The sequence below is a fragment of the Clavelina lepadiformis genome, chromosome 3 (genome assembly GCF_947623445.1).
Source record: "Clavelina lepadiformis chromosome 3, kaClaLepa1.1, whole genome shotgun sequence".
NCBI lineage: Eukaryota > Metazoa > Chordata > Ascidiacea > Aplousobranchia > Clavelinidae > Clavelina > Clavelina lepadiformis.
The window spans coordinates 18,591,949-18,616,682 of record NC_135242.1 but is presented as its reverse complement, the minus strand read 5'-3'; the positions used below and the strand labels follow the sequence as shown (position 1 = coordinate 18,616,682).

Below are 24,734 nucleotides of genomic sequence, written 5' to 3'. Positions count from 1 at the left end.
TCCCATCATGCAGGGGGTTGCCATGCTGGCGCTTTCCTACCAAATTCTTCAACTTTGGCGTTTTGCTGACGTTTGGTATGAAATTTTGGGCTAGGGATTTCGACATTTTTTGGGAAAATGTGTTTCAAACCAACTTACTCTGTGAAAGTAATGCATCGCCTGGGATGGTGCTGATTTTAAAGGATAATATTGTAGTTTTCGGTAAACTTGCATCCCGCTGACTTAAAATTCGTTATAGATGAGCTGTCGTTTGGTATCACCGACGTCAGGTCGCAAATTTTTCACCACTGAAAGGCGGCATAGATACAATTGTACGTTAGTATATTATGTGAGGAATTTATCCATCTGTATGCCAGATTTTTGCAACATAGGCTACACCGCAATTCAGTCAGTAACTCTTCAGCACAATAACACACACTTAACTTTCTCGCACAAGATATTATCACGTCATAACGTATACCGATCATTTAGGAAGGTAACTATTTTGCCATCTGTGGGTCACTTATTTCAATAATAAGTTTAAGCGGTTACAATAGCTAGAAAAATGGATATTCCAAACGTTGAATTCGTATTTTGATACTAAAAAGATATGTTAATAATAAATAATTTCTTTAAGTAGCTATGGTTAATTTCACATACTTAGATAACATAACTGCGGTCTCTTAAAACTTCTTAGCGGTCGCCACAGTCAACCTTTAAAAAAAACGCTGGTTAGTTTGATTGTGAATTAGTACTGTAAAGGGTAGAGCTATATAAGCCTAACTTGCATACCGAATAATAAACCTATGTTTTGTAATAAACTGTTATTGTCATTTTTGAGCTTATTCGCTCCGTAGTAATATTAGTAACAATTTGTGATAATTGTTACGATAAAAGTAGGTTAAACGCCAAGTTCGATATCACTTTAACGGCGAGTCGTGGCACCACAAAGATTAAAAGGAATTTAATAAAATCAATAATAACGGTATAGTAATAAAAACTTACAGTAAAGGAATAAACGAGAAAATATCCACAAAGGCCCGAGCCGCGGCTACTACAAAAACTAAAAAGCCTGCTGCACACAAACAGCGTCATGCGGCAAGACAATGCGTATGACGTCAACCTTCTTACAGTACACCTTACACACATTAGCGTAATGGCGTCTCACGTTGCAAGATCTCGTTTTGTTGCGTCATGCGGCAGAGTTGAAAATGTCTAAACTTCAACTTCACAACAGTATCAAAAACACATTACACTACAAACAAATCATTCACGTGGTGCTTTCTGTCACGTCGTCGTTCTCAATGCTCCAGAATGCGCGCTTCATAATTCATCAAAACGTTTTGACAAATGGTCGCTGAAATCATCACCATAACTATCGCTTAATTTGACAATTTAAGTCATCACCAGCTGCTCCACCACTGACAATTTTAAATTGTCACTCAATGAACGATTTCGCTTATTGACATTTTTAGTGGTAATTTTATCACTTTCGGTAATAGTTTTAAGATTGTCTCGAGTAAAATTTTCAGCGATCGGATCCACCAGTACGAATTCTTAATAATTCTTTACTGAAAAACGCAGTGATAATTTTGAATTACTACTGGTGAAGCCATACCTTAATAACCAGGTTTATACCTTGAATTAGTATGGCGCAAAAACGTTGGAAAACCTTACTAAATATACCTTGTTTAGAGTTAGGCTAGTTTAGTTAGGCTTAGTTTAGTTAATTCGTCGATAGTATGAGTTTACTATGTGCAAAGATATCGGTTTAAACTACGGCGTGGCGGACTGTGCTTAACTCAGTACAATGTCAATGCAGTAAGATATTCAAAGAAGCAACGTAAATGTAGTCAAGAATTCAAATGCATTTGTGAAAAAAGTAAGTAACATGTCATTTATTTATTTATTTATATTTTACGACTTTTATGTGATAAATGTTTGTGCATACATTGTGATGATCGTTTTACTGTGTGGGTAGCACATGCCGCTGTCTCCTGAATTGTTTTAAAGGACCTTCCGTCAACACATGCGGCAGTTTTGCTACTGCATAGAAACGGTCCTTTTTTAAATGAAGCACAGTAAAAGGTGATCTGTTAAATACACAATCTCAGGGTGCGATCGTGATAGCACAGATATGAGGTATGTCGCCATCAAACAAGCGGTGATTTCGCTGCCGGCTCACTTTTGTCACCACATTAATTTGTCGGAACCTTAACATTTCCGACCAAGCGCTACTTCTGTACACTTTTATTCATCTATTCAAGAAATGTACAGTTACGCAAAACCCATACGATGTACATTTTTATAGCAAAGATGTAATTAATTCTATGAATGAGTGTTTATATGTAGTGGAGCAAAAGGCATTTGAAATCCGCAGTGCTGCTAAAATGGGAAACCAGTCATGTGACGTTTGAGAAAAAAATTTCCATATAGGATACATAGCTGTTAACATAGCTGTTAACTTTACTAAGCGTTGCGTTTTTAAAAAAGAAACACTTTATGCTGGGTGTCATATTAACCATGGTAGCAAATAAAATCTTAAGTACCTCGCAGAATCCGTACCCTCACTTATGACGCAGAACTTTGCTGATTAAACACCTGAAATAACGACACAGTTTAATCTAGATAGGCTATGTTTTCTTGCAGGGTGGGTCAAATTAGTTTCATTTCGAAACTACAGTATCTCAGCTTCCTTATGAATGAGTAACGAATAAAATGGTAGAAGGCAGTGAGGTTGTTCTAAGCTAAAATGTTTTTGATGCAGAACCTCAGGCGGTGGAGTAAAGTGTGACAAAAGTATCAGATAAACCATATTGCATGCTATGCTTGTCATCAAAATAGTTTCGACTGGAAAGTTTTTTTTGATTACTCCAGTGTACGGGTCATCAAATTCAGCCTTAACCAGAGGGAGATCCTGAATTTAACCATGTTGCATTTAATTAGATTTGACTAGGTGGTGCCAAGTCATATCAACTTTTAAGCACGTATATCACTTTTACGAAACATGTGTTGGTCAAAATACATGTCGATTATGTAGCTAGAGCTTCTTTATGACACAGTACTGGTAAGAAGTTTAATGACCACTGCTATTGCTTTTATATTACATCCTACCTTTGCAACTAAACCAGAATAAGATTTTAACCTAGTGTATAGTCAAACATTAAATGGTCGTGTACGCGATAGAGCAAGTAACAGTTTGTTTGCTCTACGACGAGGTAAATAGTAATAAAATATCCTTTATAACGGCATTTACTTCGGTTGCGTAATAATAACATAAGTTTAAAGCGCTAGGCAAAGTTATAGAAACAGCAAAGGAAATAAATATGCTTTAGGTTGGGGTAACTTTCCAGAAAAAATAATTGATTTGGTTAGACGTAGAAAACGGGTGAGGAATTCAATGGCTGCAGAACGAGCGTCAAAGAGCCTGGAATGAAACGTGGCACAAAACTAATCTATAAATAATTCAATTTTTAATTTTTCTACTCATAGATCACACAGCTATTTTACTATGACAATAATGCACAGCAGTGCTCAAGAGTAAACCAAAGTGGTTGTACTCTAGGCTCTATTTTGCATACGGAAGACATACAGACGACTGCTGAGATAATACCGTTTACGAGATAAGCTTAGGTACAGCCAAAATATTCGCATTTTAACCGCGAGGATATCCGCATGCTATCATGAACCAAAGTAGAAGGCATAATTCTGCTCCAGCACCGACTTTCTGTGTCAATAGGCCAAACATTCGTAAGTATCAATACGGAACGTTTAGCAATAAAATTCAGTTTATGTAACCATTTTTTAAAGACTTTGATAACGACGGATATATAATACGCCTCTTGACCTTATTAATGAAATAGACATCTGTGTAAATATATTGTGTGTGGCGAACAATGCAAATAGGAACTCAACAATAAATCTACTAAATAATTAATAATAAAACTGCATAAGAGATGGAAAGTTAAATTAGTTAGTTTCGGCATTAGTTTTAAGTAAAATTAAATTTTCAAAAAATGTTTTACTTAGTTTCGTCAGTTGTATTACTAAGTTTGAGTTTTTCCGACGTTAAAATTAACAAGAAGAGACCCGTAAAAATATTTCTGTAAAGTTTTCGAGTATCTTTAGTAACAATACGCAAAAAAGCATGTGCTTGTTCAGGTTAGAATTTGTAGTACAGTATTTGTAAATGTACAGGCAAAAAATAACTTGGCCTATATTCTTCTTGTTTTACACAGATAAACACAAACCGTCTTCAAGGAAAACCTCACTTACTACGATTAACAACGAAAGTTCACAACCGGTAAGATGGTGTTAACTGTTTTCATATAGAACCCTTCCAGTTATGTTTTGCATCATAGTCTCAAGTCAAGCCATCTACCTTCTAAAACTCAAGTTAATGCTTTTGTAAAAAGTGAATCGAATCAAATCAAACAATTTACTAAGTAAGGCTAACAGCGAGTCAACTGGTACGTAAAATCAAGCCATACATGAAAGCAAAAATATCGTATTGTTAACAACAGACGTTTACAGTTAGATTCATTTTTGTTCGTAGTACACGGTTTTCGACAAATTTCATTTTAAGTTAGACTCTGTTGCGTTTGGATGAAAGAAAGATTCGTTTTACCCTGATGCTGAAATAAAGTCGATTAAGAACCGACTCGTATCAAGCCAAATCTTTAAAAAATGTGAATCGAATCGGACTCAACTCACGTCAATACTGTAAAGTCAAATTACAACTTTGCTACGAATACTACAAAACATTCAACGAAGCAAGTAAATAACGTTATCGCGATTATAACGTACAAAAGTTAACTATACCAGAAAACAAAGGCAAGCATATAAGTTACTACTTACAAACCAACAACAAGCTTTACTTGTTATACGGTAATACATTACTAATAATGGCAGGAAATACAGAAAAGCATAGCTATTTGTAGAAAAATATTTCAACTTTATCAAAATATGACTATAAGGACTATGATCAAAATAAATTAAATGAAAACGCAGCAAACGACAACATTAAGCAAAACCTTTTTTAAGTAAACCAACTTGTTTTTTCTTTCCACAGGAAACAAGGTCACCGACTGATGGCGCACAAGGACCTATTGAACGTCGTCATCCTTCAGACAAAAAGAGGAAAACCAGTTTTGTCGTAAATAATCCAAACACATGGAAAACTCAGCAGCTTATTCTGGAAACTGAAGATGCTAAAATAGAAAACGACGTCATAAGTAGACAAAGTAATAATATTTTTTTTTAATCTATAACGTTTCGTAATTATTATCATACTTAAAGTAATTTTTTGATTCGGTATACAATTTAAATTAAAACTTTAAAGCAACTTTTTGACTTTGAAATCTAAAGCTGAAACGGGACAAAGTAACAACAAAATATCAACACACGATTGCACGAAAAGCCAAGCACAAGATCTAGAAGGCATGCCAGAATGGAAGAGAAAACTTTTCGAAAGGAAAATGAGCAGACAGCCACAATCTGTTGACAACAGCTGAAATTTCGCCGACGTTCCCAGATATTTTGTATTTTTAACGGAGGTCACCCTTATTGTTATTAACTTTAAATGTCTCATGTACTGTATTTAAATGCGTATGTGTAATTAAAGTATACGGGGCATATAAACGAAAGTACGCAAACGCTTCTTGAGCTGTTGCTTTATTTGCCTTGAATTGAGACAAAAAAATATTAATACCAGTTGTCCATGAATTTCATTTCTTTAGGCCTATATACTTCTCTTTAAATTGTTTTTGTTAAAGCAGCATATCTCTACGGTACTTCAGATGCACGTTTACAGCATATAAAAATACAACATGCACGTTTTCATTCAGTATTGTTCAATCGTTAAGTACGTGAACACAAAATACAGTATGAAAAAATTTATTGCGATGTAATAATAAAATATCAAAACGCATTTTTGGATAGTTCGAATTTTGTCCAATATCTCCATGTTTAGTTGTTTGCCAAACACTGTTGAGTGAAAACACTTTCATACGTTTCAAGAAATCTTTAATTGTCTGTCCTGTGAAAATCTTACGGCTGTTGCATTATTATACATGAACTAATTTATAACGCAGTAAAAGCACAGATTTTAGTAAATATTTGACCAAAATTTAAAAATGGATTTCACATTGACGGTTACGCTACAAGGGTCACCCTAAATAAGTTTATCAGCTTAATAAAAGGGTAACCAGCAGTAACTACGTACTAGGCTTACTTAAAAGAAAAAAATTCTCAGTGATTTTAATTATTATGCGGAATAACACAAAGAAATATAACAATATAAGTGTCTTAATTTCGTGATAGAAGACCAAGAAAGTGGTCTTAATGTGCATGTTAGCGTTGTAAACAATTAAAATTGTATGTTGCAGCTGCATGTTGCAAAATTTAAAAAATGGTTTTTACTATCGATTCAATTTTTTGCCGAATTTAGGCGGATGAAACTCATTGTCGATATTAAATCGTTTAGGATTGCTTGGTCGTATGCATTTTATGTCCCGAAACATATTTAGTAAAGTTTTGAGAGCGACCTTTCAAGAGACGCAGTAGATTGCTTTTGGCCTTCAATTTCGTCAAATGTAATGGCACTTTGTGTTTGCTATATCCTGATATCGATTAAAATTTAATGGCACCAACGTTCTTTCGCATTTCTCCCTAAAGATGGCTCCAAGTTTTCTCGTTATTTTAGCTTTAAGCTTAGCGGAAGGCAACAGAATATGACTTTCAGACGCGGATAAAAACCAGTTTTAGATATTAGATATGTCCAACAAGTACTGCTAAAACAATGTCAAACATTTTAGGTTGAGATGATAGGAGCTAGAAAATAGGTTTGCAACACATACCATGCATGTGAGGTGTCACTGAAGCATAATTGCACCAAAAGAATCAAATAATTTTGTGCACAGCATTAAAACAGTACGGTAATAATAAACCTAAAATAGGTTCTGATTTTGCGAACATTAGACAAAGTTTAGGCTTACAAAGTCCTTAATTGATGCTGTCTGAACCGTGTTAGCCAAAGTAAAATAAGAAACAGGATATACTTTGGCACTCTTAAGGTTAACTTTATATTTTCGACACGAGCTTTCGCAAGCATAAGCGTTCTTCTTCAGGTGTAGGCTACTGCAAAATGGCAAAAAATATTCGTGTCGAAAAATATAAAGTTAACCTTAAGAGTGCCAAACTACATCCTGTTTCTTAAAGTCCTTAATGTGAACAGAAAATGCTAAGAAGAATTAACTTAATTAACCTGCTTCGGATAGCTCAACGTAATGTGAGCGGTAGCCCATTTACCTTCGCCAGTATAAATACATTAAATGTAAGTTAGGTAAGACCTATCTCACCCAGGATACGCTATATAAGCAAGAAGTACGTAGAAACTATACTAATTTCTTTAAACTATTTGTCCGGTATTCTTATGAAAAATTCTTCTTTGATTTGAAATTTACTTGTTACACTTGCTTCTTACTTCAAAGATTTTAAGTTATTGCTACATGATTGACGCATTTCCTTTGCAGTTGCTCTCAGCATCAGGTTGCAGACATGTATTCCGTGATAAGAGTCACGTTTCAAACAGTTTTGACCTTAGCTTTAAGCTCCGTTGGGAGTGAACGCGCAAAGAAGTTTCCCAAGAGGTTAAAACTGCAATGCTGTGATAGGTCAACACAAAGTCTTGCTTGTTTATGACTGACAATATGTAAGCTCTTAGGCTTCATTCCGAAGATTATTTGCTGTGAGAAGCTAGAAATAGAATAGCAGCTATACAAACAACTTTTGGCGACCGAGTAGCTATAGATAAATCTGGAAAAGATGTTATAAAAGTTATACAAGTGGCCACTCACCAGTTTTCCGGTGAAAACCATCTTTAATGACGTAGACTTAGGTGAGTAGTTGATGTTTACAAAGCGCCGAATTTTGCAAAAGCATTCACGCACAAAATTTATATACATTAACACTGTTAAATAATAAAGAAAGCAGCTGCAATATCGTACGATCCGTTATGTTGAATCGAATGGAAGAAAATACGTTATCTGTTTTCATGTGTACCTTGTTCTTTGTTCAAAAAAACCATTGTTCGGTTAACGTTATAACAAAACACAAAAATACCATGTACAGGTGTGGTCAAAATCGATAGGAATCTACGTAACCCCTTACTGTGGTGATTAATGCGCTATACAACGTCCACAACTCATATTACATCTAATTTAGTTACGTTCATTAATTTTGACCTTGGTAAATGATAATAATTAAATGATAATGATAAATAGGACGGTTGAGTTGCGGTACAAAAACCACTGCAACCAGATCAATCAGTCAAAAATAATTTGCGGGTTAAAGCTGTCAAAAATGGACGGCAGAAGTGCATTACCACAAGATCGTACTGAAGCAACTTATCAGTTCTTGGAACCCCAGGGTTAAAGATTACGCCAAAGTGAATATAGCATTATCAAGCTACTTGTTTTAGTTTGCATGTTTTGAAACTATTATCGTAAAACGGTTGCTTCAATACTAAAGGAGTAGAAGATCAATTCCATTTCAAACATGAAAATGATTTTTACTTCAATGACATGTTAAAATCTTTGTTGTATATGTTACATTTTCTAGAGAGGATCTATAATTCGATCCAGTTTTTTCCCAATTGTAATTTGAAGGTTTCTTAACAATATACGTTACGTTGCTTTAGCTTAGCTCGGCAGGGGTAACGCCATGGAGGTCATGGGTTATTCTTATTAAATGGCCGCGCCGGCAGTTTAACTTTTGGATTCGTCGTCACTTTGCCAGTTTTCTCGCTAAAAATACATATATACAGTAGTTCCAATCAAACTTTTTTGAATAAAGAGGCAGAAGATAATATTTTGATCATAGGTCCGAGTAAAAGTGATTAAAGGTTTCTCGTTTGTTACTTGCACAAACGGTTGTTTGTTGTGCTAGCTGCAAATTCGATCAGCGTAAACAGAAATGAGTTTTTACATAAACAGTGTAGAATATTGTCCTCTTAAAAAGCAAAAGGACCGGAATAATTCTATCAAAACAATAAGTTTTCGTATCTTTTCCGTACTCTTATCCCATCCCTTCATAGTCTTGTTCCAATTTGGTTTGATTTTTCCGTGTTGCTCTTATATCTTTGATCAATGAAATTAACATGGGCGCATCATAATAAGATTGCATGGGTTTGTTCAAAACTTTACAGCGAACTCCGATTCTGTTGTTTTCTTATTGAAAACGGATAATTCGGCCTTTGCTCGGTAAAATTTGGTTGGAGTTTCTTGTAAAAAATGTATTAGGGTGGATACGTGCGTGGTGACAGAAATATGTCGCCATGCAGTACAAGTTGTCAGCACCATAGCATTTTTTGTCAAGCGTCACTCTGCGAACCCGGACAGAATCTTCTTTGTCAATTCTGGGACATAAATAATTAATTGAACGTTTACAAAAACGATTCTTAGCTGTTCTATATTTTTGAAGATCAATAACAAACTGAGCAAAAACTTGTCATGCATTTTGTGTAAAAGTATTTATATCTCTATCTGCGACAAATTTAAACAGGGATAGCTGCTGTTATACAAAGACCGACGGTATGATGTGAAACATCGTTATCTTGGCAATTAAACTCTTGAAAAGGTATTTCAAAGAGTTGTTTTTGGCATAGGACTAAATTGAGGTATCTCAAGCAGGTGTATGGTAGAATATAAAACCTTAGGCAAAACCGGTTACAATTATGTCTACAAAATTTATTAGTAGATAAGAAAGTGTATAAGCCATAAAATGGCCAGCAAAGTACAAACAAAATGGAAAAATGTTATTAGCTGGATACTATTCTGTCTGTTTTACACTTATTATTTGGATTTCTTATTGGCTGAAGCACTTCGAAACGAATGCAGACCGATACATGAAGAATATGGTCAAAACGAATTCCGTGTGAACTGCCAAAGGTAGGCAACCCCGTGCTGGTAAATGGTATACAAAGTAAACTATATCATAGTCTATAATAATTTATAGGCTATGTTTCAGCCTATTGCAGTTTAAACCTTGCCATCAGGACTTAACGATATTCATCCAAATTCCGAACGCATTGTAGGTCTATTAATATTTCAGATCATCATCCCTTTTAATAGTTTCAGTGATAAAGACGCACTTTAGTAACCATTTCATCATAAAGTTTTATGTTGTGGTTATAGCAATTTACACGAACGCTTGCGTCCAAAGCCTGGTCGTTGAAGTTGTGAAAATAAACTACATAATGTACACTTTAGGGATACACCGTCGCAAACAAAAAAAAACGCATACTGTATTATATGCGTAAATATCGGCTATTTTTATTTTTCTTACAAATCTGAATCTTGCGGACGGATTCGGTTCCAATCTTTAGTTTTGCAAACAGTAAGAAGTCAGCCGCAAAACGTTCAAGTTTTTATTTGTATGATTAACCGTCAAGACAATAGACCAGGGGTGGGCAACCTTTTTGAACCCGAGAGCCACTTTGGTTGTTAAATTTTTACTGACGAGCCAAGTAATAAGAAATTATGACGTCATAAATAGTTTATGTCGTTTAGTTGTTCCATATCTGCATTCCTCAATCGAAAAATATCATTAAATTTGGATAATTAACAGCTTGTCATCAATGCTGGCCTAAATAAGGAAAAGAAAAAGAGAGAAACGTTCATAAACGGTACTCTTGGTAGCCTTTACAATTTTTTTGAAATTTTACGATTCGACTAGAAGAGCCACAAAAAACATGCCGGAGAGCCGCATGCGGCTCGCGAGCCGTAGTTTGCCCACGTCTGCAATAGACCAATGGCATAGCCAGAAAAAAAATTGGGGGGGTGGCAAATATTTTATAAGTTCAAGGGAACTATACAATACAAATTTGGAAGTTTTTTTACTATACTCAACGTTTGACATGAACAAAGTAATGTACCAGGGCTGATTGTAATGTATAATGAACGCTAGCAACTCGATCTCAATCCAAACTGATTGATGAAGACGTTATAGCCTAAACTCTCTATATCTTTTTGAATTGGAAATGTAGCTCTAAAGATTTTTCGCGTTGAGAGAAGACTTTTGCTGTATTTTAGAGATTTTATGTATTTACTAAGAGATCGGGAACCCGTGGCTCGCGAGCCAGATGTGGCTCTTTTGATGACGGCATCTGGCTGGCAGATAAATCTAAGCTGGCATTTCTTAGCACGATCGTTACGAATAAAACTTTTTCTGTAATTGTCCATACCGCAGCAACATTAAGAAGAAACATTAAGATGTTATTAAAGAGTAAATTCAGAAGTTTACCATTGTCTAAAATTGTTGGATTTGCTTAAAAATGCACACGTTAGTTACATTATGATTAAGTGTTGAAAAATATTATATGGCTCTCACGGAAATACAATTAAAAATATGTAGCTTTCATGGTTCCCTTAGCCAAAAAGGTTCCCGACCCCAGCACTATAAGGTCGCTACGGAAATCATTATTCGTAGTTAAAAATAGTGAAAACAGTTAGGCCTAATTTTTTAAACAACTGTATTAATATCTTTGATTCACATTTTCACCAAAACCTTTTCATTGATTGACTTTATAATGAACTTAAATGTATTCAAACACAATTTTTTTGAACAGCATGTGAATCTGATGAATGAGCATGAAATTGGTTTCGTATTTATTTTATAATTTTCTTTCAAAGCATGCAGGCGTAAAAACAAAAAATACGTATATGAAGTGGCAAAGCGAATTCATTGCTAGACAAGCATAACGCCCATTAACATAAAACCTTTCTAATAACCTTGCGAAATGTTATAATCAAAAAGCTTTAGGATCGTAAGAATACAATCAAAAAAATCTGTGGAAGTAAACAGAAAAAAGAAAAGCACATTCGGCCAATTGAAATTTCTTGAAATTCATAAGCAAACAAGCACGCGGTTGACAAAAGCTAAATGAGTTAAAACATATTGGACTACCAGCAAGGTCGCTCTGGGAATTGGCAAGGGACAATCGGCTTTAAATCCTGTTAAATTTGACGATCGTCAAAGCTCGCATCGGGCAGGATAGATACTTCAAGAGAAACACCGAGAGATAACCTTCCTGCGGCTCCGAGGGCGACGTTAAGCCAGAGAATTGATATGTGACCAAGACAATGAGCATTCTCCAGCTGATCTTCTACGCTTTAGTGTAGGCCTGCTACATATATGGTTTTGCCAACCAATTGTATATAGGGTTACCAATTGAAATTAAATGACGTATACCCGGTGTAAATGTGGATAGTTATGCATAGGCAAAGATGTTATTGGCTTGTTACAATTATTTTTTAGCCTAAAGCTGACCAGCGTCCCAAGAGGAATTTCAACGATGGCGACGCATTTATTCCTGGATCACAATCAGATAATGAGCCTTAACTCGACCTCTTTTGCGGACTTGAATGAATTGGAGACACTAACCTTGAAGGGCAACCGTATTTCAACGTAGATAACTGTGTGCATTATATGTGCTTTCTCTTATATCAAAAGGTGTTGAACAGAAAACAATGCCATATCAGCCTAAATTTAATTCAGAAGGCCTTAATTCGAACCGTATCATTAAATGATTTTAATTGTAAAATAACCTAAAGCCAATCGAGTAGAGCATATACGTCTAGTCTACTGTACTTTAAGCGCTTTCGCGGTAATTTTTACACAATTCATGAATTCGCTCAGCGCGAATTAAACTTTTACTTTCTTTAGCAAAACCGCCGATTGCCCTCATAAAGCCATAAATAGAAGTTATACCTGTACATTGTCAATATATGAATAATCGTTACAGCGTGGCACCTGATACGTTTCATACCCTACATCATTTGCGGCAATTAGATCTGAGCTACAATTTTCTGGTCACCGTCCCGGATTCTATGCTATGTCCATGGACTCCGCCTAAGGTTGCTGTAAAACTTCGCGGACATACTGATGACGAAATGGTGCTCTGCCCAGTAAATAGATCCGCTTTTAAAAGCAAAAAGTTGATGGTTCGTGTTGATGGAAACCCTTGGCATTGTACTTGCTACCTTCAAGAGTTTTTTAGCCGTTATTTGTGCCCGTCGGCAGACAACGATCCTTGCATGAAGTAAGTTTGCTATTCGGTTACAATTGCTATCTTCTTGCTTGAAGGGTATATTCCTACCTGTATGGGGCTGCAACCTTGAAAATGAAAATAGCTGGACTCGCCTTCTTCTCTTTTAGTATCAATTTGAATGCCATTTGTGTAAACCAGTGATTCTCAAACTTTTTTCGTGGCGACGCCTTTGGAAAAGTTTGCTGGACTTGCGACGCACCAGCGGTAAGAATCTAATAAAAACGCTAATTATCAAGGTTGTATTTATTGATACAAAAAAAGAAATATAAATAAAAAATAATGTCATTAAATGTGATGTTTGGGATTGCTTGCTTGCTTTCGCAAAGTTTATCGAATTTTGGGAGAATTTGAATTCATGTGCGAGGAGATAGTAAATTATTGTGCGAGGAAATTATATATTGTTATGAGGTGATATAAGGTTAGTTACGAAACAGAATTATTGTGTGACGCCCTTGGAAAATAAAAACGACGCACCAGGGCGTCGCGACGCAAAGTTTGAGAACCACTGGTGCAAACAAAGGCCTAACCTTGAAGCCAGGTTAAGAAAGATATTCTGAAACTCTGCCCGAGAAATCGCCTACTGACCGGTTATCAGCACTTTTGATTTTCAGGTCTTCTGGCTGGTTATCAGCAATTCATCAGCCTTATGTATTCATTCAACAGTATTTTTTAAATTGTCCATGTATCGCATAAACCTTATTTTACTTAAGTGGTCCAAATAAGTCTCATTATATAACAGTTTCAGTTTTGTTCGGCGTTCAAATGGTTACGAAGACAAGGACATTGGACATTGCGCAACACCGAGTCTGTTGAATGGTTTGGCATTGCAGAGGTACAGTATATAAAAACATTTTAACCTAACGTAAACATTTCATCATAAAAGTGATGGCAATACATATTTTGCATATAGGCAAAATATTTATCAAACAAAGTTAATTGATTTACCAGTTAACATACTATACAAATTCTACACTTTGGCGCAGTTGTTTTAAAACTAGGTGATTTTTCAAAGGTTGAAAACCGACGCCGATGGGCAGAAAACTAAAACAATAGTGAATCTATGTGTAGAGAGGCAAATAGGCCCTGATTACGCCTTGCTAGTCGTTATACTTGTTTGGATGGGAATCATGGTGATTTATGTGGTGCACTTCGTGTCTTGGAACAACCGTGAAATCTCTCATCACAAAAATTATATTGCATCCCTTGAACGGGTATAGCCTACGATGTTATACATATCGAGCAAAAAAAACATCATTATTGTTTATAGCAGTAAAAGAGTTGACATTTTTTATTATTAAGTGCAAGGAACCCAAAGGCCAGTTTGAAATTGCATCCCGGCCAACATCTCCATACGTGGAAAAAGAAGAAAAACCAGACAACGATTACAAACAATCTAAAACCGGGTTGGCAATCAACAACACTTCGCTGGAGAAAGGTAAGCATGCCAATAAAAGTGTAAGCTACTGTACAAGTTGAATGAATTATCACTTAGCTACTGTGTATGCGAGAAATTTTTGCCGTACCAAACTTCAGTCATATATTTAATCAAAATATCACATTTTGCAACAAGCACAACTTATGAAAATTGCCACAGAAGATAATGCATTTTGGTCTTGAATACGCAAGGTGCAGCATAATAGATTATGTGAAGCCTATATGAATATGTGTACACCAAGTCGAGGAGAAGCAATTTTATGAATTAGCCTACCCATACTTCTACCTCAAATAATTAATGTGACAAGATGTAATAGCCTGTACTCCCAAAACGTTAAGTATAAAAAACGGTTGTGCATAACGGTGATTTTGTATGGTGAATTTTTGACCCATAGAATTCTCTTCTAGAAGACGCAGTTGAAACCTGCAACACCGCCACTTTAGTGCCGAAACCATCTCCGGTGTGGAAACCACGAAAAAAACGCCAATTATTACGGAAAACTCTCAGCAGTTAAAAGTATCTCCTGCATGCAAGGACAACGTATGATGTAGGGTTACGCAGAACTTCCACCTGAAGTCGTTGGGTGTTGCGATTTTTTTGTACATGTGTTTTGTCCTATTTGCCGCTGAATGAGACACAATTAAAGAAAAATTTGTCACATATTTTTGAAAATAACTGCTAATTTTTTACCAGTTTATAACGTTAGTGAATTAGTGTCTTATTATTGCACGACCCACAACCAAAATTTAAATCGTGTTTTTGTGGTCGCCAAGATGTACAATTTTGACTTCATCATGCGGATTGTTGCTAGTTTATCCCGGTGTAGTGCCAAATACAGACCCTCCCTCTGTGACGTAATAAATTCAGTGTCTGATAAAGGATTTGACTCAGCAGAAAACGTTCCGCTATTCAGTGGCAGAACAGTATGATACCTTAACTTTTGCGAATGCAAGTATACTGGAAAACAAAATACCGTAGCCAAAAGGCTACAGATCACAGGTGTTGGCCTACTTCTGTCTGTAAGTTCTGTAAGCTACTTGTGTATAACCAAGGTTACCATTCCGTGCTTATTTTTAATATTTGTGCTTATTTTCAAGTACAATGTCTTAGAAAATACTAATGTGCTTATTTCTAAGAAACGTGCTTATTTTCACTTGCGTACTTATTTTTGTCTTATTTTTAGGGCAGAGGTTCCTACTTTGGGCATTTCGACCCCTTTAGTATACCATTTTGTACCAAAGAGATACCAAAATTAAGAACATGTAAATAGTGTCTGTTTTTTTTTAGGAACATTGATTGCCTTCTGTTGTGCACTGTTTAAAGTAGTAACCTATTCTTCTTCCGTTTCCTAGTCGTCATTTTTTTTTGAGTACAGACAGATGGCAACCCTGTGTATAACGCTTATTGCGTATTGAAGGAATAAATTTATTACGTCACAAAAGGGGGTAAATATTTGGCAGGGGGTCTCTATCTGACACGACACCGGTTTAAGATTTGAAAATAGGCTGTCATTGTCACTATCTCACCGGAATAAATTGTGCGTTCAAAGCTATTTTGTATGATTTCTGTTAACCTAAGGGTCATTTCATTATAAAAAGAGCATTGATTAGAACCACCCTCCTTTTTATTTGCTTACAATTTAGACTATTCTATTTATTCGGATTAGCGGTTTTGGAGTTTTTGGGCAAAAGCACTTTTCAGCACTAGGTGGCTTCAAATCAAAAAGCAACAAACACACTGTAATATCTCGAGATCCGCTCATTGTATTTGTATAATTTTTTGATCTACCTCATGCTTTTAGATGTGGGCTTTCTACTTCTAATTTTCCAACTACATAACAAAAATAGGCCAACTTGTTTTTGGACTTGACCCTCACTTTAAATCGACTTTTTGCATACCCATTCACTTAACCTAGCCGCTTGTTATTAACAATGGACTGCGTGACCTACCTACAGTGAAATAGTCACTTTGTTGGAAATATGGTAAACAAAAAATGCACCAGAATCAGTTTCAGTTGTCCGTCTCGTTTGCGATCATTGATGGGCTAAATATTTCATTGCACTGTTTTGTTTTAATCGGTAAAGATTCTGCAAGGTTTATTTCACCTGCCAGATATATAAAAATTCCATCACTTCATGCAATCTTCTAACCAGCGGTCCCCAAACATCAGGTCGTGGGAAAGCGCAATCAAAATGACGGTCCATGGCAAACATTAAGTGGTCTATCCTTCAAAGATTTACGCTTCTTTTTATGAGTAAAAGCTAATTGTATATTGCAAATGTAAAAACAACTGGACAGTAGTGCGAGATAAGTAAAAGCACGTCCTATCTTACAAATCGAGCCCAGTGAAAACAACTGCAGTCATCTATCGATATATGTATCTAACTATCTATCAATATCGGATCAATATAGGCTATTTGAAATAATGCCAAGATTTTTGCGAGAGTGCAAAAGCAAAACAGCAATTAATGGACCAGTTACGATTTTACAAGGCATGTGAGCGGTCCGCCACTACAATTCAGTTTCCTACGTTACAAATACAATAGGCAACAAAGTTTCTTTACGTGTAACATTAGCAAGCAGCCAGCTCAGCTAAGAGTTAATTTGGTAGAGGTCAGAAGAGATAAAACGAAATTAATGCAAAAAAGCTACTGTACGGCGAAGGAAAGAAAGGTTAGTTTTAAACGGAAGTTCAACGATTTTTATCTCAAGCAAGCTACCCGCGATTAATGTGATTAAACCGTGACAACAAATGACAATTAAACCCTTGAATCCTTTCGTTTTAGACCTAAGAATCTATGATATCAAATTTAGTTATTTCTATTGAGCCTGTTCTATTTAATTCAGCCGGTCTGCCAGACTATTTTTAAATAAAACCGGTCCGGTCCTTAAGGCAAAAAAGGTTGGGATCCACTGTTCGAATTTACAATAAAATGAAAAGCGATATTGTTGAGCAGATTTAACTTAAACAATTTCAACAGCAGCAATTACGCAGTGCAAAGAGTTGAAAATTAGTGACAGAAGAAAACCAATTGACACAATTAACATTTAGTATCCTATGAATGTAGTCACACCTCACACCTAATCGAATCAAATTACAGTAGGTCTGTAGCATAATCTTCAACTTGCTCCTGAAACTGACCTTGAATGGAATTACTGTAACAAATTAATACTTGCAGACAGAATGCTACACCTGCCATGAACTTACGAATAGGCGATTGCAGTGATTTTATGCAAAGATATAACAGACACAAAACTATAATAATGTGTTGGTTCAAACTTCAAACAACAATTAGCACTTTATATCACAGCAAAAGATATTAAATTAATTATTTATCAGAGTATCAGTACACAAAGTTGCCGTGGCTCACCTAATCGCAGAACACAGCATAATGTGGAGAATTTTTTTCATGTCTTCTCAGTGAATTATCTCATACCACTTTGGCAGCGTTTGTAACCAGTTTCTATACGTATGATAAAATCTTTGCCCTCTCATAACTATCCTCATCAACATGTTCAACTTGAGCAGCCTATTCGACTGTTAAACAAATTGCTTGCACATTTTAATGATGAATTTTCTCTGATTTCTTGATACTATTATTACATCATAAAGATGGAGGAACCAATCACAAGAGACGGATGATAAAGCAGTGATCCAAAGTAATCCGCTCGGTAAGCGGTGACAGGATTTATTTCTTTCGTTTTTATAACCACTAACCAGTGACATTAGCAAACAAATCAGGATAATTACCAGGATCAAAATAAAAACATTGCACGGCTTCAACATAGGCAATGAACTCGAAATTCGACTACGAGTTAAGTATGTAGGCTGAAAGGCTGCTGAGGTAAGTACCGTAAACTATTTATTCGAATAAAAGTCAAATTGTAAGCCAATTTATGTCTTACCATTTTGTAACCCGTTCATTAGAGGTTTTGCTGGGATCAGTCAAGTTTTCTGACACGCAAAGCTTATGTTTTATGGTGGCCGTAGGCAATCCGTACTCCCGTCTTTTCTGTAATGAGTTTTGTAACATATTTTGTCGCAAGAGCTATCTTAGAAAATATGGAAAAGCTTGCTTTTACAATCAAATTAAACAGTCAACTCCGTATCAACATCTGTGATGCGCGATTTGCTTTATTAGGTCAGTTAGGGCCATTAAAATTTTTCTCTAAATATTTGTAATCGACCAGTAGGCCAATGTTCAGTATCAACAAGAACAACAAATAATAATCCTTTGTTCGAAAATCAACTCATTATGTTCTTTAGTTTTCATCACATAGTTATGGTTTTATACCAATTTTGTCTGGAGCTTTCATAACATTTAATATTGAAATGGTTATACCTGTACAGAGGCATTTTTGTATCTACTGTATAAACAATTTTTTGACTGTTTTTAATAAAATATATTTAGGCTATTTGTTCGTAAATTTTTCATCTCCACACAAACAATGGACAGGTTGTAGTAAAATGGACTGATAGGTCAAAAATGAAATCTTATGCTGTGATCCCAGTCTCAAAAGTAAAGAAAGCACTTTTACGTTCATCCATGGGCTGCAGTAGTGGTGAAAACTCGAAACGGTTGGATAAGCGAAATCTCTAGCCGTTTCGAAAACGCTCAAGGAAGCACCACATACATTAATAACATTATTAATATTGATGAAACTGGTGCATGATGTTAAAATGTTAAGTTGCTGAACTAAAATGTTAAAAAACAATCAACAAATAGTGAGGCGTAATTTATTAGAAAACTCACTCTACAATGAACAGTTGCAATAGAAAGTAACTCTCTAAAACGCGACAAAATAAAAGGGATAGATAAGCGTAAGTTCGAAAATTTTCACATGACATCCGCAAGAAATACAGTGCTTACAATTGGTAAATGGAATAGCATAACAAAGGCTTGCAAGTTTTTAAACGCGCCACCAAAAACGCAGAGCTTCACAATAAAAGTTTTCTATTCGCCACTGCTTTGATCATGAACATCCGATTGTATTCGAACTGCAAGATCTAAACGTCAATTTGAACCAATAGTAAGTACATGCAGACAATAACGCAAACAATGTATCGATCTTGCGTGTTAAAATCAGTTTTTTGGAACATGCAATTTGGTCAACTTACAAAACGATCAAGACATTCGTTATTTCATCTGCATTGCAGTTTGCGTGGCACACATTGTGAGCACAAGCGTTCAAAACTTGAAGAAAGTAGCGAACGCTTCCGTTTTTGTTTCCGGAAGCAATTAGGTTGGTGTGGTTCTGAAATGTGAGCACGTGCTACGATGACGCGCACGAAGTATTTTGTCAGGACACGATCTATTTATTACATCATAATCACTCTGATGTGCGAGTGCATGACTAGCTGAAAAGAACAAGAAGGGCAATTTTCGGTCAATGAGAGTGTTTCCGTAGAGCAAATTCGTGCGCTATTCTCCACACCAAGAGGAAACAGTGGCACATGCCTAGCCGAGAAAAATGCCAATGAATAAAGACGGGCATTTTAACCCTAGACGGAAAGCGCAATTTTTAGAAATTCTCCATTCAGTATTTAATTATAATATCGGGTGTTGTGATTTTTTCCGAGACGGTTTAAGATTAATTGCAGTAATTATGTGGAGCTTTAATTATGCTAGTGCAGATTGTAGAGCTTAAGGTTAAAACGCGAAAAGTAATTTATTAATAATAAAGTTAAACTGGCAAAAAATGCCGTCTAAACAAGCAAATTACGCGTATAGTAGGGTCGAACACCTAGCACCTTTTGTTACGTGTTTCTGCTCACGATTCACGAATACACATGAAAGAAGCGGCTGATAAGACCGTAAGCACTTACCGTAACACACGTATCGATATGCAATCTTCACAAGCATAAAATTAAGGCTGAAAAATCACAGGCACGTAGAAAAACGGGATGACATACATAACTAGATATTTAAAAGTCGCTTAAAGCAGAAATATAACACACAAAGTCATTAAAGCTTAAATAGGCGGCAAATAAAGTAAACGGGCTATTTGATTTAGTTGCGCTTTAAGAAAAAAAAATACGTTATACTATTCACATACTAACAATTAAGGCTTAATAAGAATGTACATGCCGTTTATAATGGGCAATACAGCTCTCCATAACGTGTGGCCCACGGTGAGTGAATTTTTTACTGTAGTTATCAATGACATTTCCGATAGCTGCAATTAGACATTATGTTCGAACTTGGTTTGATCTTTCGGTTAAGAGATAAAGATAATAATCAAATACTGATACCAATAGATAGCATTAAATTAACAGAAGAATATCCCTTAAAATATAATCTTTATGTACAAAGAGTAGCAATGTTTCAGAAGTTATCTTTTTACGAGTTTTTTTTTTTCAGTTGAAACCAACCAACTTCATTTGTTTTTATAAATAGAAGATTAAACTTATTACAATTTGGGCCATACGCAAACTTGCAACTCTAAATGCACCTAAACACTGTATTACACAACATGGACTATAAGATTAGGTTTTTAAGTTTTAAAACCACCAACACAAATTGTGCTAATTGTACAGTCATGGTGGAGCAAACATTTTCGCAAACAATAACTTCTTAGATAAGTCAAAATTGTCCAATTGTAGTTCATACTAAAAGGTGTAATTCAGGGTGCAAAATTTCTTCTAGCGAAGACATTCAATTCCATCTTGGAGCAATTTCATTTTTGATTTTGTATTTACATTTTGTACAATCAATTGCAAAATGATTCTGATGTGCATTAAGTCTTTGAACCTGTAAAATATATAGATCAGTCTTTAAAAATCTACATTCACAGAACTAATCCTGACCCTGGCCAGTAAGTCAATATAAATTTAAGCACAGGTAAAGCAATGTGATTATGTATTGAAACAGAAACATCAGCATGATGTGTTTATATGTCAACAAAATTTACAACTGATAACATAGTATATATAGCAAGTGTGATCGGTGTGGTGTAGTGTAGTAGATTAACGGAGCTATCAAAAATAGCAGCCAAATTGAACACAACATTCATTGCTTGACATGCCCCCAAGCAACCACCACATGGCTGAATATAACAAGAACACTCATGATTACTGAGGAACCATGATGATTGCCTACATGAAAAATTAGGATGCTTGTGCTTTCACCATGATATAAATCAACTTAATATCAGTAATCTCTAATAGCTAAACACAATAGGATCGGACATTTCGATAATGTATAAATATTGGTTGTTGTAACACTATCAAAACTTCCAAAATAAACGTTTGCCTGATAAGCGGGTATGTTAAAAATATGGGTTCCACTTGAAATAATAAAGGCAGAGATTATGAGAAAATCATGTATACAGACATCAAAAATTAACTCTGAAATTGGAGAACACTCCTTTTATCTTTAAACCCAAGATAAAAAAGATACACCAATACATACAAGGTACATATAGATGTAAACATGATAGGAATACTGTAAGGTATATGATCCACAATAAATTGTTTAAAGCAATATGTACCTGACGCTTACACAACCCTCTGTTACCCCTAGTTCAGGGGTGAAGTTCGCTATAATATTGTGCAGCAGTCCCCACTTTTCTGGGGTTGTGAAATAAAATTTGTTTCTCTGACAATTTCAGCAAAAAGCTCATCAACATTCCGCTTGCTCTTGGCTGATGTTTCAAGAAAAGGGCAGCCCCATTCATTTGCAAGTGCGGCGCCATCAACTGTACGGACTTCTCGCTCTGATTCAAGGTCAACCTTTATAGCATAAAATGTATCATTAGCAAACAATACTAACCAAACTCCAAAAAAATTCAAGCACTGATCCTAACTAATCTCTAATAGCAGAAGTAAAAGTCTCTATTTTGCAATCCGCATTTTTGACAATTAAGAGCATCAAAAAGTTTAACCTGAGTCATTGAGTGTAGTAGCTATTTTGGATATCTGCTACAGTATATTCTTCTTAGGCCTAATTATCCAAGCATTTTAAAAGTGAGTGAAACAGTGAAAAATATTAATCATGATTGGTGGTGTTAGTCTATTGTATATTAAAACACTTCATTTTAAAATCACTTCTGGAAAGGCACTTTATTCTATAAATATACCAGCCTGTAAATACATACCAAACTACCGAAATAATTATACAATACTTTACAAAACAGCATATGTAATCGGTAAAATTTTTGGAGAAACGAATAGCATCATATATAGTTGTGTAACAGTTTCCAATACACTGATTTACATACAGTATGATACATGTTTATAAAGAAACGATTGAATTACTTAATTTTTCATTACAGTGTGACATAATGTATTGGAAGTATTTACCTTGTTTCCAACTAATACAATTGGAACTTTGTCGGTTCCTTTCAATCGACAGATTTGTTCTCTCATTGGTTTAATGTCATGAAAGGACTGTGCATTAACTAGAGAGTATACCAATATGAAGCCTTGACCATTCTTTATGTATAAATCTCTCATAGATGCAAACTGTTCAGTTCCAGCAGTGTCAAGAATTTCTAGTATTGATGGAGACTGGTCCACTTCAATTTCCTTTCTGAAATTACAAAACTTGTAATTATTGGTACAATTGTTAGATTATTGTCTAACCAAGAGCTGGGCAACTACAAAACATTATAATACGCTGATGCTATTAAAATAGTTTAAGCCATTTAGTTTACTTCACACTATTACAATGGATTAAACAAAAAGTAAGTGTTAATCTACCTGGCCATAAAGCTGTAATAAGTGCATTAGACTGGCATTACTTTTAAGGCTGTATTTAAAATGTGGACAACACAACAGTCATACACTTCCATTCCATTTTTTTCATAATCTAAATTGCAAGCACTCATGATCTTAATATGATCATCTATCTATTTTTAACTAAAGGTTCAACTTCAATCTGTAACCAGGTCTCGATACGATATATAATGTCCCAAAGACTTTTTGTGATAATACTAAGGACTAAGGTATACACATATTAATATATATATATAAGATACTGTGTGGTATGTTGCAAAACTTTGACTTTGCCAGTATGGCAAAAAAGAAATTTGCACAGCACTGCATCAGGTAGTACGAAAGTATTTCCACAGAACACAAAAAATGAAATCATGACCTTGAAATAAGTTAAAACTACTAAGAATGTCGTATTTAACAAATGGACAATCTGTTTAAAAAGGTTTTGTGGCACAAAATGGCAGTTTTAAGCAACATATATGTTGGCATTTTTAAATCTAATATTGGTTGCTTTTTTCAAGCATTATGTACAAGCACTTAGGTACAAGTCTATAGCATGAAAGTCTACTACCTACTAACAGGCATGACCACACTCATGCAGGCAGAGTGGAACAGGAAATGGCAATAAATCAAGTAACACTAAGAATAAGTCGAGCCGAAAAAGGCCACTTTAGCCACCCGCCAAGATTACTGCAAAACTGTTTTATTACATATAAAAATATACATCTGCCTTGGTATATTGACTTTTAGAATCATTTTAAGGTATAATTATATTTCTGGTCTATTCACTTACCTATAAAAATCTTCAATGGTCGGGTCATATTTTTCAGCAAAGGTTCCAGTAACAAACTGGACAGTCAAGGCACTTTTGCCAACTCCTCCTGAGCCAAGCACAACAACCTTGAATTCTTTCATATTTGCAAAAAGTTTGATTTACAAGCAAGTATGAAGATGCACCTCCCTTTCACCACTTGTATTGGCGCAACTAATAAGACATCACAAAAGAACTTTCCACTGTTTTTTAAATTGGTGTGATATTTATCATATGCAAATAACTTAACATGTACTGATAAACTTCCGGATTGAAATATCTGTAAAAAATAAATAAGTAGTAAAACCGTATCTTTGCAAAATGGCATTGTGAACGACTGAATGTGTGCGCATGTATATTAGCTCAGTATGTATGAAATACATATTGAACATAAGAAAGTTTCCGGGGTAGATGTAAATCAACAACTTGCTCAATTTTACTGACAGGATGCAATTACCATTGATTACCAAAACACCCACACATTAGTCATCATGTTATTAAGCAAACAAGTGCGAACAAACATACTGCTTTGTGTTCCCCACTTGTTTGCTTAGCATTGGACTTAACCTTCAAAATGTAACTTGCCAATTAGTAGTACTGTATATACATATTAACCTTTGAAAGGAACTGCACCTGATGAATTATATAATTATATATTTATTAAAACTGTTGGGGGGCATCGTTT

General features: G+C 35.3%; 3 protein-coding genes and 1 long non-coding RNA gene across 6 annotated transcripts; 2 read left to right on the top strand and 2 right to left on the bottom strand.

The window, feature by feature from the left end:
- Window positions 1-3,502: 3,502 nt before the first annotated feature.
- On the bottom strand, window positions 3,503-18,361 carry LOC143450159 (uncharacterized). Its single transcript, XR_013114652.1, has 2 exons — window positions 17,894-18,361; window positions 3,503-5,189 (listed from the first exon to the last, which is right to left on the bottom strand). It is a non-coding gene; the product is annotated as an uncharacterized LOC143450159 (long non-coding RNA).
- On the top strand, window positions 3,588-5,638 carry LOC143450158 (uncharacterized). The gene is made up of 4 exons (XM_076950595.1): window positions 3,588-3,729; window positions 4,218-4,282; window positions 5,051-5,222; window positions 5,347-5,638. Exons 1-4 carry the CDS (start codon window positions 3,663-3,665, stop codon window positions 5,490-5,492), a joined length of 450 nt encoding a protein of 149 aa, XP_076806710.1. The 5' UTR covers window positions 3,588-3,662; the 3' UTR covers window positions 5,493-5,638.
- On the top strand, window positions 9,457-16,068 carry LOC143450157 (leucine-rich repeat-containing protein 3B-like). 3 transcript variants are annotated; one of them, XM_076950593.1, is made up of 8 exons: window positions 9,457-9,615; window positions 9,736-9,926; window positions 12,295-12,444; window positions 12,782-13,078; window positions 13,827-13,919; window positions 14,100-14,298; window positions 14,387-14,522; window positions 14,933-16,068. In XM_076950593.1, exons 2-8 carry the CDS (start codon window positions 9,760-9,762, stop codon window positions 15,034-15,036), a joined length of 1,146 nt encoding a protein of 381 aa, XP_076806708.1. In that variant the 5' UTR covers window positions 9,457-9,615; window positions 9,736-9,759; the 3' UTR covers window positions 15,037-16,068. The 3 variants fall into 3 exon arrangements, with proteins under 3 accessions (XP_076806708.1, XP_076806706.1, XP_076806707.1); XM_076950591.1 differs by having other exon boundaries at window positions 14,930-16,068; XM_076950592.1 differs by lacking the exon at window positions 9,457-9,615 and having other exon boundaries at window positions 9,682-9,926; window positions 14,930-16,068.
- Window positions 18,362-19,244: 883 nt separating the features above from the next.
- Window positions 19,245-24,370, bottom strand: LOC143448343 (ras-related protein Rap-2a-like). Its single transcript, XM_076948040.1, has 4 exons — window positions 24,032-24,370; window positions 22,825-23,053; window positions 22,014-22,254; window positions 19,245-21,274 (listed from the first exon to the last, which is right to left on the bottom strand). Exons 1-3 carry the CDS (start codon window positions 24,151-24,153, stop codon window positions 22,063-22,065), a joined length of 543 nt encoding a protein of 180 aa, XP_076804155.1. The 5' UTR covers window positions 24,154-24,370; the 3' UTR covers window positions 19,245-21,274; window positions 22,014-22,062.
- Window positions 24,371-24,734: the final 364 nt, after the last annotated feature.

What these genes read in the sequence shown, in the direction of transcription:
- LOC143450158 (XM_076950595.1), top strand. Translation starts at nt 3,663, where the DNA reads ATGAACCAAAGTAGAAGGCATAATTCTGCTCCAGCACCGACTTTCTGT. An exon ending in ACAACGAAAGTTCACAACCG is followed by an intron (nt 4,283 to 5,050) that starts GTAAGATGGTGT and finishes TTCTTTCCACAG; the next exon opens with GAAACAAGGTCACCGACTGA. An exon ending in CGACGTCATAAGTAGACAAA is followed by an intron (nt 5,223 to 5,346) that starts GTAATAATATTT and finishes TGAAATCTAAAG; the next exon opens with CTGAAACGGGACAAAGTAAC.
- LOC143450157 (XM_076950591.1), top strand. Translation starts at nt 9,760, where the DNA reads ATGGCCAGCAAAGTACAAACAAAATGGAAAAATGTTATTAGCTGGATA. An exon ending in AATGGTTTGGCATTGCAGAG is followed by an intron (nt 13,920 to 14,099) that starts GTACAGTATATA and finishes GATTTTTCAAAG; the next exon opens with GTTGAAAACCGACGCCGATG. An exon ending in ATATTGCATCCCTTGAACGG is followed by an intron (nt 14,299 to 14,386) that starts GTATAGCCTACG and finishes TTTATTATTAAG; the next exon opens with TGCAAGGAACCCAAAGGCCA.
- LOC143448343 (XM_076948040.1), bottom strand. Translation starts at nt 24,153, where the DNA reads ATGAAAGAATTCAAGGTTGTTGTGCTTGGCTCAGGAGGAGTTGGCAAA. An exon ending in ACCATTGAAGATTTTTATAG is followed by an intron (nt 23,054 to 24,031) that starts GTAAGTGAATAG and finishes TTGTAATTTCAG; the next exon opens with AAAGGAAATTGAAGTGGACC. An exon ending in TTGTATTAGTTGGAAACAAG is followed by an intron (nt 22,255 to 22,824) that starts GTAAATACTTCC and finishes TATGCTATAAAG; the next exon opens with GTTGACCTTGAATCAGAGCG.